The sequence below is a fragment of the Dipodomys spectabilis genome, unplaced genomic scaffold (assembly GCF_019054845.1).
Source record: "Dipodomys spectabilis isolate Male_0828 unplaced genomic scaffold, ASM1905484v1 ptg000266l, whole genome shotgun sequence".
NCBI lineage: Eukaryota > Metazoa > Chordata > Mammalia > Rodentia > Heteromyidae > Dipodomys > Dipodomys spectabilis.
The window spans coordinates 2,266,388-2,283,781 of record NW_024870943.1 but is presented as its reverse complement, the minus strand read 5'-3'; the positions used below and the strand labels follow the sequence as shown (position 1 = coordinate 2,283,781).

The 17,394-nt window shown below is 53.5% G+C and overlaps 2 protein-coding genes across 2 annotated transcripts; both read right to left on the bottom strand.

Moving 5' to 3' along the window:
* Positions 1-4,156: 4,156 nt before the first annotated feature.
* Positions 4,157-7,249, bottom strand: Klk8 (kallikrein related peptidase 8). The gene is given in 5 exon segments (XM_042700173.1): positions 4,157-4,312; positions 5,532-5,665; positions 6,449-6,711; positions 6,974-7,170; positions 7,172-7,249. Coding segments are annotated over 5 exon segments (828 nt in total).
* A 2,012-nt stretch (positions 7,250-9,261) lies between these two features.
* On the bottom strand, positions 9,262-14,436 carry Klk9 (kallikrein related peptidase 9). Its single transcript, XM_042700091.1, has 5 exons — positions 14,394-14,436; positions 14,070-14,226; positions 11,435-11,700; positions 9,702-9,838; positions 9,262-9,417 (listed from the first exon to the last, which is right to left on the bottom strand). Exons 1-5 carry the CDS (start codon positions 14,434-14,436, stop codon positions 9,262-9,264), a joined length of 759 nt encoding a protein of 252 aa, XP_042556025.1.
* Between the last annotated feature and the right edge of the window lie 2,958 nt (positions 14,437-17,394).

Genomic DNA, 17,394 nt, shown 5'->3' with positions numbered 1-17,394 from the left:
GAACTCAGGACCTCATGCATGCAAGGCAAGCACTCTACCACTAAGCCACCTTCCCAGCCCTCGGCTTCATTTTTAACACCCTGATTCATATGTAAACTCAGAACCTGCACCTTGACAGAGTTCATAACTCCAAATATCAACACACACTAAAAACTGGACCTCAACTAAAAGTTATCACCATAGACTATCCCAAACCTGCTTGACGTGCAACTCAGATTTTAGTGTGTGCCATATTCCAGGATGCCTGTGTTGACATCTTCCCTGACCCCACCAGTGATCTGATGTCAGCCTAACGCTGACTCCAGACTCACCTGTCTCCTTCCAGTTCCTGCCTCAAGTTCCATCTTCACCTTTACCCTAGCCCTCGCCCCCAAGTCCTTCTTCCTTTCCTCAGCTCTACACACAATTAGGTGCTTTTGTATCAACCTAATCTAACATCAAACCTGCTAGCTCACCCCACATGAGCATGGACACCCTGCTAACTTCACTCCAGCCAATCTCTAGACTTGAGATCTTTACTGCCATTCCATCCAAAAATCAGATCCTGGAACTTGGATCCCTGATGCTGCTAGATCCTGAGCAGGATCCTGGCCTTGAGGAATGTTCACCTTCCTGGTTTGGGTTACCAGATCATGCAGAGAGAGGGGGGTGGGGGAGGAGCATGGTCAGGCCATGGGATCTCACAGCTCCAGGACCCAGTCATCTGTGTTTCTTTCCTGACAAAGACGAATTTCAGCAAGACTTGTTTACTCCATCCCTGATCATCAGCATTGGGTTCCCTCACACCTCAGTCCTCTGCCTTGTCAGGGATCTCTTAGAAAAGAAAGGGCTGTGTCATTGAGAGCCCTGTTTATCATTCCAAAATTGCTAGATGTGTGTTACATATCTGTCATTCTGAAAGCCATAGCCCTAATTATTTAATCTTGCTTTGTTGCTAGATCTTGGTCTTCATGAGCAGAGGATATGTATCTAGTACCCAGCCCAGACCAGAAACACAGGAGGCACTTAAATAAATACTAGTGTACAGCAGCTAGCACCCACAGACCCACCACTTTATGACTGAATCTTGCCTCGCGTCGCCTGAGCCATTCCGTCTTGGGGTGTGACAGAAAGAACGTGGCCTCTCAAGTACGCTGTGAGACAGTCTTATCACATTTCTCTAAAGTGAGGAGAAAAGCCTACTTCTTCAGGGCACTGGGGGGAACTATGTGAAAGATGGATGGAAAAAAAAATTAACGGGCAAGTGCCAGATGCTGATTTAGCATCAGCTCCCTGACTCCACCATCCAGAGCAGGAAGCAGCTTCTATCTTTATCTACCCACAGGGTGGGACAGCAGGAGCTTCCCAGACTTACTTCCCTGTTCTTCCTCAGGTTCAGCCCAAGTGAGGATGCTCGGTTTTGTTTTATGAATTAAAGTTTAAGAGAAGTTAGATCATCCTGGGTATGGATGGTGTACACCTGTGTACCCAGATTTTTTGGATGGAGGAGGATTAAGTCCAATGTTGGCCTGGGCAAAAGCATGAGACCCTATCTGAGAGATAACCTAAAGCAAAAGAAATAGATGTGTGGTTCAAGTTGCATGCCAGCAAGTATAAGCCCTGGGTTCAAACACCAGTAGTACCAGAAAGGGAGAGAGAAAGAAGAGAGAAAGAAAAGAAAGAATAAGAAGGAGGAAGAGAAGGAGAAGGGGAAGAAGAGGAAGAAGAAGAAGAGGAGGAGGAGAGGGAGAGGAAAGGGGTATAGGTTTGATGATTTGAGCAAAGTCACAGAACTAAAGAGAACCAGTCCATTCAAATTTGAATGCTGGGGACTCAAAAGCCTGTAGTTTGGGGGATGGGAAGGTGGCTCAGTGGCAGAATGCTTGCCTTGTATGCATGAAGCACCGAGTTCAATTCCTCAGCACCACATAAGCAGAAAAAGCCAGAAGTGGTGCTGTGGCTCAAGTGGTAGAGAGCTAGAAGAGCTAAGGGACAGTGCCCAGGCCCAGAGTTCAAGCCCCACAACCAGAAAAAAAAAGCCTGTAGTTTCACCAGGCTTTGGCACATACCTGAGAAAGAAATATGTCTGTTCCCTCCCCACCCACCTCTTTCTAAACACACTGGGTCCCATTCATGTTTCATACCTCCACATCGCCCCAAATCACAGCTCTCTGGGGGTGAATGCCAGCCCCTGTTGCCAAGTCTCACCTGCAATCCTCACCCTCAGACCTACGACCTACCTACTGAACCTTGGTTGGGTGAGTCATGCAAGCAGCTCACATTCACATGTGAGGATTGGCACCTGACGATCCCGCCAGCTGTGCCCTGCCCAGAGGGATCCCGGACACAGTGACTCCAACCCCGCCTGACTCAGCTTGTGCATTCTGAAACCCATTGTTTCAGAGTGCCTGGGTTCCCTTCCCTCTTCCTTCAAGAACAGTATCCCACTTCTATTCTGGGAGATGCTCTATCATCTGCTGTGGGTCTGGTGAAACTGTCAGTCATAGTTCTCCCAGTTCACCCACCCACCGTGATGGAGGGATGACCCAGGCCAAGCTTTCTCTGGACCAACAATGGTGAATCCAAAGGGGCGGGCTCAGTTCAAGCTGGACCAATAGAATTGGAGAGTGATGTGTGCAAGGCATCTGGCTTACCCACAAGCCTTATGCAAGATTTATAGACAGCCTGTTTCCTATCACAGGATGGCAAATAGCTGCGGATTGGATGGGTCCAGTTACATGACAGGATATCAGTGAAATAATTAACCAATTAGAGACCCACAGACCAAATAGCCACTGATTGGGTGAGACTGGTCACATAACAAGGCTTCAGCCAATTAGTGATTCATGATGTGCTGAAGGAGGACAGATGAGCCCAGATAAATCAGATTCTCTTTTATTAAAAAATAAAATGAAACAAGTACATTCGCTTTTCTAAGAATGTAACCTGGGAAATTCTGAGAGTGAGTATTCGTATCTTTATAATAACTACTGACTACAACATAAAATGTGTTAAGTTCTGGGGTGAGAACTCTCCTCACTTCAATTTGGAGCCAGTAATTCTCCCCCCTCTCCGCCCCCCAACCATGGCAGACCCATCCAGACAGCTCTAAACTGGGAAAAAAGATTTCTGGACACATGGGGGGCTCTCAAAGTATTTTGTTTTTTTAACCCATCGGTAGATTCACGGGTATCCATTTGTGGCTGCTTAAACTCTTCGTGGTATTTCCGTATTCCTAGGTATACACGCCACTGGAAACAGGGGAGTAGTGGGGCATGGTGCTGTTTGTTATAATCCCAGCATTCAGGAGATGGAGGTGGGAGGAGGGCAAGTTTCAAGCCGGCCTGGGCTACACAGTGAGATTCTGTCTCACGGTAGGAAAAGGGGAAGGATAAGTTGGGGCAGGATCTTCCCCATTCCACACTTCAGCTGCTCAGAAAACAATCATTTCAAGACTATCTTTTCCAAGCTGGATGTCAGTGGCTCATGCCTGTGACCCTACTTATTCAAGATCCTGAGATCTGGGGATCCCAATTCAAATACAGCTCAGGTGGGTAAATCTGAGAGATTCTTATCTTCAATTAGCCAGCAAAAAGCTAGAAGTGGAGCTTTGGCTCAAGTGGTAGCGCACCAGCATTAAGAGAAAAAAAGCAATCAAGAATGCAAAGCCTGCCAGGTGCTGGTGGTTCATGAATGTAATCCTAGCTACTCAGGAGGCTGAGATCTGAGTATCATGGTTCTAAGCCAGCCTAGGCAGAAAAGTCTGTGAGACTTTTATTTCCAATTAACCATCAGAAAACAAGAAGTGGCACTGTGGCTCAAGTGGTAGAGCACTGCCTTGAGCTAAAGAGCTGAGGCACAGTGCTCAGGCCCAGAGTTCAAGCCCCAGGACTGAAAAAAACAGAAAAGAATGCAAGGCCTTAAGTTCATGGTCCAGAGTTCAAGCTCCAGGGTTGGCATCTTTCCCAGATTGACTTCTGGGTACTCAAAAAACTCCCCCCACCCCACTCCCTCAAATCCTTCCTGAACAAAGGGGAGTGGCTCTTAGTGTGCTCAGATCTACTCAAACCTACCAGCCTCCTCACCTCCCATCCCCCCTGCAGGGTCCAAACACAGATAGGCAAGGAGTGAGCCAGGGCTGAGACTTTATTGGGGGCATCCAAGGGTCCCCCTAAGATCAGTCTCTGTTACCCATGGTTTTCTTCATCCAATCATGGTAGCGGCAGAGGTTGGTGTAGACGCCAGGTCTCTCGGGCCGCCCACAGGGGTCTGAGCCCCAGGATGTGATACCCTGGAGCACACCACCACACACCAGAGGGCCCCCAGAATCGCCCTGGGTGGAAAGAGAGAGGGATTTCCCTTACAAAGCAGCAGCAGGCATTTAATGTGAGCCTATTTAATGTGATTGGTCTCCTGTAGCCAATGAGGACAAGAGCATTGTTTCCAGAGACCAATCAGGAGAGAGAAGGCAGGGCTTCCAGTGTACTTGGGATGTCTGGATGCACACATGATGTCTAAGAGCTGTGGAGAAAATCCTGACCAATGAGGGAAGAGAGTGTATTTGTCAGGGTCCAATCCGAAGAGGGGGCAGTGGGGATTGATGGAGGGCACTGAGCTGATGTTTCCTTTATTGATCTGAGTTACCATACAGGAGAAAGAGCAGTGTGGAGGAGAGAGGAAGGGAGGACAAGGAAGGGAGAGGAGGAGAGAAAAGGGAAGAAGAGAGAAGGGAAAGGAGAGAAAAGAGAGGAGAGAAGAAAGACAGAGAGAGAGAGAGAGAGAGGAGGGAAAGAGGAAGGAAGGAAGAAATAAAAAGCGGGGGGAAAGGAGAGAGCCAGTCTCTATGGAGTAACTTGTCTCTATGGAAGAAATCAAGACATTGGCTTCCAGGATGTTGTCAGTGATGGGAATGACCCCATTCTTGGCCAATGGAAGAAGAAAGCATAGTCTTCATGGACCAACAATGAGGGTAGAGCTTCTGTGAAAGAGACCAGGGGTAGAGGAAGCCTGGAGGACACCTGACAGGGTCACAGCCAACAGGAAGGAGAATGTCTACCAGTGACAACCCCAGGGGTGGGGGTGAGGTGGGAGGAGACTTCCTGAAGCTTGGCATCAAAGTCAGCAGTGGCGCCATTTTTCTGGCCAATAGGCAAAGCAGTGTTGTCCCCAGGGAGCCAATGGCAGAAGAAGGGACCCATCCTTGGGACCCCAGCCAGAGAGAAATGATGATGACTCCCTTCCTGGCTACTGCTTGGGTCTACCAAAAAAAAAATCTCAGGAACTAATGCTGTGGAACTTGTGGCCTCAGATCCTTTCCTAGTCTCCCTCTGCACATCTTAGGTTGCGTTCTGAGAAAATGATGGCAGCCATTCAATGCTTTGTAACCTCCAGGGAGAGAGAGTTTGCCTTTCTTGGAACCTGGTCCGCACTCTGCAGGGACAAAGATAACCTCTCCAGTTACACACACACACACACACACACACACACACACACACACACACACGGCCCGGAGCCTGGATGTGCAGGGCAGGAGCCCCAAAGGTTCTCCTTACCTGGCATGTGTCGGCACCGTTGCTGTTGCCCGCACAAACCATACCATCATTGATCTTCCCTGGGTAGGCTTCCTCGCACTTCTTCTGGGAAAAGATTTCTACGTTGGCACAGTTGAGGGTGTCAGGAAAATTCTCTGTGTGGGGGAGAAGCAAGACAACAGATCTCTTTTCTTCCAGTCTCACCTGGGTCTACCTTCCCTCCTGAACTGTTCTCCTCCAGTGTCATCTGGGTCTACCCCTCTCTCGGGAACATCCACAGCTGCATGGGAGCTGTTGGCTGGCTCAGATTTGTGGTTTGATCGCCTCACCCATGAGCAGATTGTTTCTATAGCAATACCCTGTCTCATTGGCCCATAGGAGTCTGACAGGTAGGGGCACGGAGAGTCCTCATTGCCTTTCTGAGCCGAGTCCCCAGACTGCTTTTACTGTGAGGCCAGAGTAAAGGGCTAGATTCTGAGTTTTCAATGGATCTCCAAGCTCTAGAGTCCAAGTGAAAAGGACCTGGGGAGCTGGGTCCCGGGAGTCAGGAGTGAGGAAGGGATTGGAGCCCTGGGTGACAAGGAAGAGGGGATCAGGCTAGGTTTCTGGGGTTTAAGAGAGAGAAAAAAAAAGATACACAAGATCCTATTTTTCCCAAGTCCCTAAAAAGTCCATCTATCTTCATTCTGTTAAGATTCCATGAGACCCTATTCAAGAAAGTGCTCGGGGTGCTGAGTTTTTTGGGTCCTTCTTAACAGTTTTCCTTTTCTGTCCTGGGAGCTTTTAAGATTTCCAACATGCCCCCTGCCTCATCGCTTTTCCTTCTCTGCTTTCTCCTAAGGAAACGGGGCAGGAAGGAGATTTGCCTATGGTGTTGGATCCAATGGACCAACTAGCTCCTCTGCTCTCTTCTAGCCACAGCCAAGCCTATACATTACCTTGGGGGCTGGTGACTGTACCCCAGCCCGAGATGGTGCACTTCTGGCCCTGGTGGGTGCAGTGATACGCCAGGTCGATAGGCTTCACTGTAGGCCCCAGGTCGGCCTGCTTGCGAAGGCGGATCAGCATCAGGTCATGGCTGTGGTCCTCGGGATTGCTGTTGTTGTAGCACGGGTGCTGGATGGAGCGAGCCACGTACATTTCCTGCTCTCCCTCGTTTCTACTCTGTAAGCTGTGGTCTCCCAGGCGCACTGTGTATTTCCTGGGAATGCAGGAGAAGGGGAGCTCGGGACGGAGCAGGTGTCTCGGTCAACTGTTCCTCTCCTTCAGACCCAGGAGTCCATACCCAGCCTCCTCCCTCAGACCCAAGGGTCCAGGCCCAGCCTTCCTCCCTCAGACCCAAGGGTCATGCTTCCTCCCTCAGACCCAGAGGTCTTGCCTTCTCTTCTGAGAACTCCTCCAGTCTTCTTTTCTCAACATCCCCTGCTCCCCCTCCCCCAAATCTGGGCCCGGTCATCACTCACATTTTTTTGCAGTGGGCGGCTGTGAGGACCCAGTTGGTGCCAACCAGGACCCCTCCGCAAATGAGTCGTTGGCCCTGGAACAAACCGGCCTGCCACGGCTGGGAGTGGGGCTTGCACTCCTGACCCTCCAGTATCTTGGAGCCCTGGGCCCTGGAGCGTCCTGCAGCACGAGGGAGGGGGATGGGGCGCCACCCTCACGCATGCACAGTGCCAGGACCAGGAAAACCACTGTGGGTTCAAACGGACACACAGCCGGGTCTCTGCATGCTTTGTCATGCCAGGATCACACCTGAGGTTCCGGCAGCCTCACACAAACACACACACACACACAGGAGTGCAGCGCACGAGTCATCATACATGTTTCCACATACATATGGGGACCAGGTCCGGTGGACAGCACCCCACCACCACCCCAGTACCACCCAACCCACCTGAGTTACATGTTCCATGTCCCTACCCACATCCCCGGGCAAACCCTTCTCTTGTTCCCTGCTCCAGACCCCTGCATTCATACCTCACCAGGTAAGTCAGCCAGTGGGGGGCAGGGAGGCTCTCCAGCTGCCTGCTGCCCCCCCCCAGCCTGCCTGCCGCCCCCTCCCCCGCTCCCCTGAAGGTCCCCCAGTCCCCCTCACCTGCCTGGCCTCCCAGCAGCAAGAGCAGAGTGGTCCACACCAGAGCTTGGCTGGGCATGGTGGCTTCTCAGAGGGGCTGGGAAGAGGAAGGGATCCCAGGGTTTTTGGGGTTTTTTGTGTGTGTTGTTTGTTTTAAAATCTAAGTGTGGGGCAGAGGAATCCAGTTCTGCATCCCAAGGGGGAGGGGGGCGCCTGGGATCCCTCCGTCTTGGGGAGGAGGGAGCTGGGGACCCCGTGGCTGGGTCTGGGCCCTGTGGAAGAGGGGATCTGGGGCCCGGGCTAGTGTCTGAGCACCTCTGCACCTCACCTTCCAGAATCCGGGGGGGCGGGGTCACCTACTGATTCGGATTCAGTGGCAGAGGCCTCGTACTTCCGTTCTGTCCACCTGGTACAAGATTCCCAGCCTTTTAACCGGGAGTCCCCGCCCCACCCCGCCTCCTCCCCAGACGGTGCCCGGCGCGGGGAGCACCCTGCGTGAGGAAGGGCGGAGGGGCTGGACCCAAACCTTGAGGGAGGAGGGACTGAGATCTCCGGACACCTGAGGTGAGGGAGAGGAGGGGCTTAGGGCTGGGACCCCAGGCCTGAGGGAGGAGAACTGGAGTCGGGACTCCTGGGTCTGATGGAGGAGGATTAGAGTTTGGACCCCTAGGTCTGATGGAGGAAGCTGAGGTCTGGACTCTGGGTCTGAGGGAGGAGGCTGGAATCTGGACTCCTGGATATGGAGGAGGACTGGGGTCTGGATCCCCGGGTCTGAGGGAGGAGGACTGAAGCCGAATTGGTTTTGTTTTCCCTCCAGGAGGGACTGGGAGCGCGGTCGAGGAGGGGGTGGGGGGCGCCGCAGTAACCGACCCGCATCGGAAGGCCGGTGATCCTGCAGGGCCTGGTGAGGACAGCCTGGCCCACCCTCGGTCGGAGGGGTGCGGGATGTGGGAAGGCAGGTTTGGGAGGCGCCGTGACCTGGTTTCCCCTTCCCCTGGGGGCGGCGGGAGGGCCCGGTTGCCCTCGGCTGGTGGAGCGACGTCAGGCCCGGCTTAGGAGGGGCTGGGATGGGGACGGGCTTCCCTCGTTCGCCCTGCACCTCCCACCTCTGCATCCCACACCGACAGCACCAGGAAGCAGGTCTCCGCGTTTATTGTTGGTCACGCACAGGTCCGCAGAGGACTGATACCCTCCCCGACTCCCCCAGGCCTCCCCGCCAGGATTCAAACCCCAGACCCGCCCAGCGCAGGACTGCGAGGGGCGGAACCCAACGTTGTGGGCGTGGCTGCCGTGCCGCTGGGCACCACAGTGTCAGGCCTCTGTGGAGAAGGTGTGGCCGGATGGGCGGAGTCTAGAGGAGAAGTCGTCCCATTGGGCAACGTTATTCCTTGGAGGGAGGAGCCTCGTGATGGGGGCCTGCTCTCGGTGATATCAGGGAGCCAGGGACAAAAGGGGACGGAGTCTCATCTGCAGGGCGCCGAGGGGCGTGGCCTTGTCCGCCGCTTGCCGGAGGCGTGGCTGGGGCGTGGCCTTCCCTGGAGGGGCGGGGACTGAGGGGCGGAGTCCGCGTCCAGAGCTTGGTTGTAGGTCCAGGGTGTTCACCTTTGAGGCTTGGGGCTGCGGTGACCCCCAACCCCTCGCCCACCTTGCTCTCCCGGTGGTCCTGGGTAGGAGGGCTCACTGGTTTTCCTCTATGGTTTTCTGAATCCAGTCCCTGAAGTGGCACACGCTGGTGTAGACAGCGGGGCGCCGCGGTCTGGAGCAGGGCTCTGAGCCCCCGGACACCACACCTGCCAGGGTCCCATTACACACCAGGGGGCCCCCAGAGTCACCCTGTGGGGCGGTGCGGGGGGGGGTCGGGTGGAGAAATCGTTAAGCCACACTATTCGTGAGAATGACAGGGTCACAAAGGTTCCAGGCCTCCCTCCCCCCTCAGGCCCAGGAGCAGAAGCTTGGGGATCTCCCCAGCCCTGGCATTCTGACCTCCTAGCCCTGTCTTGTCCCAGGACTCTCTGGGCTCCCCCCTCTGGCCCCCCAAGACCCAGACAAGTGGCGGGGCTTCCCCCCTCTGCCTCCCTCCCCCTCTTCTTCCTCCCCCCCCCCCAGCGAAGTCTCACCTGGCAGGAGCCTCGGCCCCCCTCCCACAAGCCGGCGCAGAGCATGCTCTCGGAGATGTGGCCTGGATACGCCCAGTGGCACAGCATGGTGTTCAGGATGCTGATGTTGGCACACTGCAGCGTGAGCGGGTACTGCACTGTTCGGGAGGAAGCCCGCCGGGGGAGAGCTCAGTCAGTAGCCGCCCAGCTCTCCCCATGCCCACCCCGCCCCAGCCCCCCTGCAGGCCTTCCACAGGGAGAAGGGGTGCTCAGCTTCTTAAGACTCAGAGATGGAGAGCAGAGACAGGCCCAGGTCTGGGGGTGCCTAAGCAAGCTGGAGGCCCAGGGTTCAAATCCTAGGACTTCCAAAGAGAAGAGGGTGGGGGCTGGGGAGACAGAATAGATGGCTAGAGGAGGGGGAGCTGGCAGAAGGAGAGAGAAGAGAAGCCACAAGATGCAGAAACCAGAAGACAAATGTCTTAACTCACACAGGCCAACAGAGAAATCTAGGATTACAGATGAACCCCGTTTGGATCGATATAACTATAACACTGGGGCACAAACTCAGTCGCATGGGCGGGGGTGGGGGGGGAGGGGAAGTTGGTAGGCCCTGAGCAAGTGGGTTGTCAGGTCGCAGCCAGTGGGGTGAATTGCTTTGAGCCAGAGAACCCTTGTCCCAGGGACAGCCTCTGTGGACATTCCCAGGAGGGTTGGGTATGAGGGTGTACAGTCTTGAGGCCTTTGCTTTTTTTGTTGTTTTGTTTCTTGTTTTTGCAGTGGTGAGTCTGGACTGCAGAGCACTGGCGTGCTGAAACATGTTCGGCTACTATGAGGTGCGTCTCCTACCAGGGGCTTTGAGCTTCTCAAATCAGCCCAGAGAGCTGGCTTTCAATATAAAGTCTCCCAAGTTTGGCTTACCCCCAGCCACAAATACAGACTGATTGTTTTTGTCCAAGACAGTTTGTAAACTAATACTGGAAATATTTGTTATTAATAGCAATTAATACTGTTATTTGGAATGCCTAATGTTAAAGGCTGAGAAGGAGATGCACACTTTATTTCAGTTCTAAGTTGTGTGTATGTTTACCTTGCAACATCTCGGGAATCAGGATGTGTCTTCCAGTCAAACATGTCTTACCATCGTTATCACTTTCTTTTTTTTGTCAGCCTTGGGGCTTGAACTCAGGGCCTGGGCGCTGTCCCTGAGCTTTTTCACTCAAGGCTAGTGCTCTACCACTTTGAGCCACAGTGCCACTTCTGGTTTTCTGCTGGTTCATTGGAGATAAGAGTCTCACAGGCTTTCCTGCATGGGCTGGCTTTGAACCATGATCCTCAGATCTCAGCCTCCTGAGTAGCTAGGATGACAGGCATGAGCCACTGGTGTCCAGCTTAGTGTCACCTTTTTGTTTCCCCATATTCTCTCTCTCTTCCCCTCTCCCTTTCTCCCCCCAATCCCCACCTCTTTCTTTCCCTGGAACTCAGGATCCTCTTGTTTCAGCCTCCTGAATGCTGGGATTACAGGCATGTGCCATCACCCCTGGCAATATTTTTTCCTGCATCCTTAATAATTCATTAGGATAGTGATGCACACTAAAATCTAGAGCATTGTGGACTTGAGGAAAGACACTGATGTGTGATGAAGTTGATTAACGGAGAGGGAGGGAGAGTGGGAGAGAGGAGAAAATGAAGAGCGGGAGGATCAGTGCAGCGGCCCTGTACGGTGAGGGGGAGAAGTACCCCGGGCAGAGCCGTACCCTTGGGGCTGGACACGGCGCCCCAGCCTGAGATGAGGCACTGGGCGCCAGGGTCCACGCAGGTCTCGCTGACATTCAGGGGCTGCACGGCAGGGCCCAGCCGTGCTGGCCGGGGCAGGCGGATCAGCATGATGTCATTGTTGTGGTCGTTGGCTCTGAGGTCGCTGTTGAACCCGGGATGTGGGAAGAACTCGGTGGCTCTGAAGAGCTGCTCGGAGCCCTCCCACTTCCACAGGTGGTGCTCCCCGAGGCGGACCCACAGGAACCTGTGGGAGAGACAGCAGAAGCCAAGCTGGAAGCCAGTGTGGGGAGGGGAGGGGGAGGCCTGCTCAGCTCCGGGCCTTTTCTGTCTTTCAGGGTGCTGTGTGACCTTCCATAAACCACATACCCCCTCTCTGGGTCTCTGGCCCCCCAAACTGGCTTTTTGCTGCCCGTATCCCCTTCTCGTCTAGCCACCTTTCTCCCTGCCCACCTGGTGCCTCAGTGGTGACCCGAGAAGGTCCCTTGTGGGCACCTGGGGGCCCCACCTTCCACATCATAACAACCCCACCTCCTGCCACCACAGGTCTGGTGGCTTCCACGGGAGTGGCTGTCAGTGTTTTGGGGTGTGTGCATACAGGGGGACAGGATATGGAAAATCCCCACATTGGGGTGCGTCTGTGGCCTCAGGCTTTTCCTATTTGTCACGTCCTTCAATCCCTTCGGCACTTCTTCCTGATACCCAACCTGAGGCTCACTTGCTGAAGTCCCAGCGCATGCGCTCTGCTCTAGATCTGTGCTCTGGAGAGGTGAGTGTCTTGTGGAAGTCTACTCGATCCCCAGCTTCTGATCTCTGACATTAGGCACTAGGCTAATAGCAGAGGACTCGGGGCGTGAGGGGTCTGAGATGTGACTCTGGGCTCTGCTCCTCTCTGATGCCCTGGTGGCCATTTGCTCTGGGCAGGGAATTAAGCCCCTCCTCCTCCATCTTGCCTCTGAATCTCTCTCCCGCGTCCACATCTCTACTTTTCCCACCTTGTCTTTGGGGCTAAGTTGAAAACAAAGTTCTCTCAGACTGAGACCAAAGCTTGAGTTCATCACAGAGCAGTGCATGATGGGAAACTCCCATTCTGCATCCAGAAGCATCATGCATGCTTTATTCCTGAAGGAAAGATGGCTCATCCAGAGGTGATGCTGGGGGTTCCTAAGTCACATGTGGTGATTCCTGCACCCATAGTCTCCACACTTGAGAAGTAGAGGCAGGAAGGTTGCAAGTTTGAGGCCAGCTTGGGGGTACAGAGTATCACCCTGTCTCAAAATAAACCAAACCAAAAACAAAAAAAAGAAGAGGGATTCTGGCACCATTTTGAATCTAGAATCCTACTAGAACACCCAAAATCTTAGTGTTCTAGAATTCTATGATCCTAACCTACCCATGCATCTAGAATTCTGAAAGGCTCGAGTTTTGGCATTTTAGGGCTTGAAGGTTCTAACCTTCTGTACTTCCTCTGGATGGCATCTCCTGCATTAAAGCTACGCCTTTCAACAACCTAGCCTTCTATGCTCTTCCGGAAGCAGAAGAGTAGAACGTTCTCACTCTAGAATATGGTTTTAGAAATGTATGAGTCTAGGATTCAAATGGTTTAGGACTCCCAAAAAACTGTCAAGACTTAAAGCTTTGGGGGTTAGAAAACCTTGTAATGATAGAATTCTGGGACACTGAGTTCCCCAGATTTGACACGTTTGTAAATATAGGCTTCTAGAATTTTCTAGGCTCCAGGTTCTAGAATTCTAGGAATCCTGTCTCCTAGGCTAGGGTGAGTGAGTGAAAGCCTCCAGGACCGTAATGTCTCTATTCTGTGGGCCTAGAACACTCACAAGGCAAAGCATTCTAGAATGGCAGTCATTACAACTGCCACCTGCTGCGTAAAACACCTTTGGCCACATGGAGGGAAGAACTAGGTGAGGCTTATTAGGCTTACGACAAACCGCATGGCAGGCACAATGCTGCCACACTCAACCAGGCAGGGGCTGGGATAGAGAGTCCAAGATTCTAGAATTCTGTGGGTCCAACACTGGAGGATTCTGGATTTCTAAAGCTAGAGTGTGCATGTGTGTGTTTGTGTGTGTGTGTGTGTGTGTGTGTATGTTTGTGGGGAGGGGGTCTTAGGGCTTGAACTCAGGGCCTGGGCACTGTCCCTGAGCTTTTTCACTCAAGGCTGGTGCTCTACCACTTGAGCCACAGCTCCACTTTGGGATTTTTGCTGGTTCATTAGAGATAGAGCCTTACAGACTTCCCTGCCTGGGCTGGTTTAGAACTGTGCTTCTCAGATCTCAGCCTCCTGAGTAGCTGGGATGACAGCTGTGGGCCACCGGTGCCCGGTGACTCTGGATTTCTAGAGGTCAAGTCTAAGATTTTTAGGAACAGGCTTTGACTCTTAGATTCTTAGAACCAGGTTGGTAGGAACGCTGGGATTTTAGAATGGAGGAGGCTCCTGAAATTCCTCCCTATTTCATCCTAAGAGTTGGGACTTGGCCTTGCGCAGTCCTGTCCTTCCTGTAATAAGAAGACCCCCTGATCCCCCCAGCCCCCGGCCCCTGACCCCCAGCCTGGCCCCCGGCCCCTTGCCCGTTGTGGTCAAGGCAGGGAACTCACGGCTTACGACAGTGGGCAGCTGTCAGCACCCATCGCTCCCTGATGAGGGTGGCCCCGCAGAAGAGCCGGGTGAGGTGGAAGAGGCCGGCTTGCCAGGGCTGTGAGTGGCGGGGACATTCCTCAGCGCCGATGGCACGGGTGTCCGCCTGGCCATGCCCTGGGGTAGGGATTGCGGAGGGTCAGAGGGCCGGCAGGGAGGGTCTGGGAGGGGTGAGGGCTGCATGTATGGCCACAGCTGGGGATGAGGGGAGGCAGGATGGCAGGGTGAACTGCCGGGGGGGGGGGGGGGGGGAGGAGGGGAGGAACAAGTACCAGGTCACTCACCTGCCAGGAGAGAGAGAAGAATCCAGGCAAACGCCAGCCTCATGACCTCCGGGTGCTCGGGTCCTCGGGCCTGCACCTGGCGCGCCTCCTTCTTTATGGTAAGACATGTTCTCTCTTCCTCCTCCCCGGGGCCGCCCCTGTGATTAATGGGGTTGGGAAATGTGCCTGGGGGAGGGGGAAAGCCCTGGGGCCCCAGCACAGGCCCTGGGGGGAGGGAAGGTCGTGCAGGGCCAGGGGGGGCAGGAGGGGGATCCCCTCTCAGGATCTGACCTCAAGCTGCAGGATTTACACCCAGAACCTTCTGTGGCCTGGAGGAGGGGGAGGAGGATCACGGGGACCACGCATGCTCCATCTTGTATGGAGCAGAACCCCTCTCAGGGACCTGGGGCTGAGACTCCAAGGAAAGGAGCCAGGAGGCCCAGGGAAAGAGGATGGGGGGCCAGAAAGGGGGGCAGGCGGAGAGCATCTCAGAGTCGGCCAAGGCTGCAAAGAGCGCCCTGATCTACAGGACACTACCCCCAACCCCTGTCCTGGGTGGAGGGAGCCCCTTCCCACCAGCGCCCAGGCCGTGCCTACAATGAGGAGAAATCAAGATTGACCCAAACTTGTCACCATCTGTCTCTTCTGCACCTCCACCCCGCCCCCTCCCATCAAGGACCCTGGTGCTTGTGCACCCACTTGAAACCAAGTACCCCCTCCCCGCCTCCATCTTGTATTGGTACTGGGCCTTGAACTCATGGCCTGGGCCCCATCACTGAGCTCTTTTGCTCAAGGCTAGCCCTCTACCCCATGAGCCACAGCTGCACTTCCAGCTTTCTGCTATTCACAGCAGGTAAGAGTCTCACGGGCTTTCTTGCCTGGGCTGGCTTTGAACCATGATCCTCTCAGATCCCAGCCTCCCAAGTGGCTGGAATTACAGGCATAAACAGCGGCTTTCCCCCTACCTTCTCTGTTAATAATCCTTCCAGATTTTTGCCAATTCCTGAGTGCACTGGCTGCATGTCTCCCAGCTCCTGGTCTGACTCATCTCTGTGTCCCCAGGATCACCCAGTCTTGGGCAGGGCTCTTAGGAGTCCTTAAGAGATGTTAATTGAATGAGTGAACATCTTTCTCCATATCCTTCTTTTTTCTGACGTACTCTTACTCATCCTTCAAGACCCAACCTAAGTAACCCTCCACCAAGATGTCTTCTCTGGTTTTTCCAGGCAAAGGTTGCCTAGGCACCCTCAGTTCTGTCCACTTTTGCTGTTTGGACCATAGAGTCCAGGACTGGACCACCTGGGTCTGGTGCTCTTGATTGGCTCTGTATTGGTTTGTGACTTAGGTCAAGACCTCAGATCTCTCTGAGTCACTCCATCTGTCAAAAGTGTGGAGGGGCCATGTGAATGGACACCTATGAAGCACTTGCAAGACGAGGGGTAGGTAGTGTATGCCTGTACCCCCAGCTACCGTGGATGTACAACAGGAGGGTCTTAGGTTTGAGGCCAGCTCAGAAACTACCTCAAAAACAAAATATAAATGAAAGGGCTAGGGGTATGGACCAAACGGGAGAGCATTTACTGAGGGTACTCAGGGCTCTGGGATCCATCCCAGTACCCCAGGAGAGGGGAGGAGAGCGACACGTATGAATGTTGAGTAAATGAATCCCACGGAACTTTCTAGAACCTACCACCCACAGTCACGTGAATTCCCTCTCCAGACAAGAAAGTCCTGGAGACCAGGGGCTGGACCCTGTTTAATTCAGAGGGAGAAATTATGGTAGGAAGAACATTCAGGTCACTTGCTCAAGGCCACATATCAGTGACAGAAAAGCTTTTCTTCTCTAGCTGGTGAACTCTAACCTCACCTTTCAAACCCTATGCAAATGTCCCCTCCTGTGAAAAAGCCTTCTCTGACTCTCCAAGGTATGGCTGGTACTTCCTCTGTGACAACACTGTCGCATTTGTGTTCCAGGCCAGTCCTCAGTGTGTTTTGTGCCGGGCACTGGGGTAAGTGTTTAGAAAAATGCAGTGAGCAAAGATCTACAGCTCTGCTGGCCTTGATTTTGTGTGGGTGCTGGGGTGGGAGTGGGGAGGGGGCTATACAGACAATAATCAGGAAGACAGGTGAATGAGATAATTTGAGCTGTAATAAGCACTACAAAAGAAATAAACAGCTGTGCGTGGCTGTGCATGCCTGCAGTCCCAGCCATTCCAGGAGTGGAGACAAGAGGATGGAAGTTCAAGGCCAGACCCTCTCTGGAAAACGAGCTGGGTATGGCGGCACGTGTCTATAAGCCCAGCATGTACTCAGAGAGGCAGAGGCAGAGGCCAAGCGAGGGCAAAGTTAACAGAAGACTCTATGTGGAACCAACCAACAAAAACAACTAAAAGCAAAAGGTCTGGGGGTATGGTTCAAGTGGTAGAGTGGTTATATAGAAATCAAGAGACCCTGAATTCAATCCCCAGTATTGCTGAAGAAGAAAGAGGAGAAGGAGGAGGAGGAAAAAAGGAGAAAAGAACAGAAAGAAATAAGCAAATGAGATTATTGGCCATCCTCCTTTCCCAGGGCAATCCAGGAAGGTCTCCTGGAGGAAGTGGCCTTTGAGTAGAGGGACCTGAATGACAAGAATGTATGGCTTGCTCATCTCCACAACCTGATGGGCAGCTTCTTGAGGACAGGGTGTGGTGACTGGCACCCAGTCAGTAAACACCATGGAGGGAGTGAAGAGAACTGGTGAATCGCTTTAGTGCAGAAATCCAGTGAGCACATTTCCCGCCTCTTTTGTTTCTGATGCCCGGATGATGCAGCCGGCTGCTACACATGTGGGCCTGACATTTCCTGGGTGTGCTGTTGGAGACTGGGTGAGGAAGAGCCAGCCCAGGGAGACATTGCCCAGGAAGACATCGCCCAGACCTCGTGCTCAGACCTCAGACACCGGCCTTCCTCTGACCCCGCCCCCTCCCAAACCCTGCTGGGATTGCAACAGTAGTTGCTTTACAAACAGATGTTGGGCTGGATT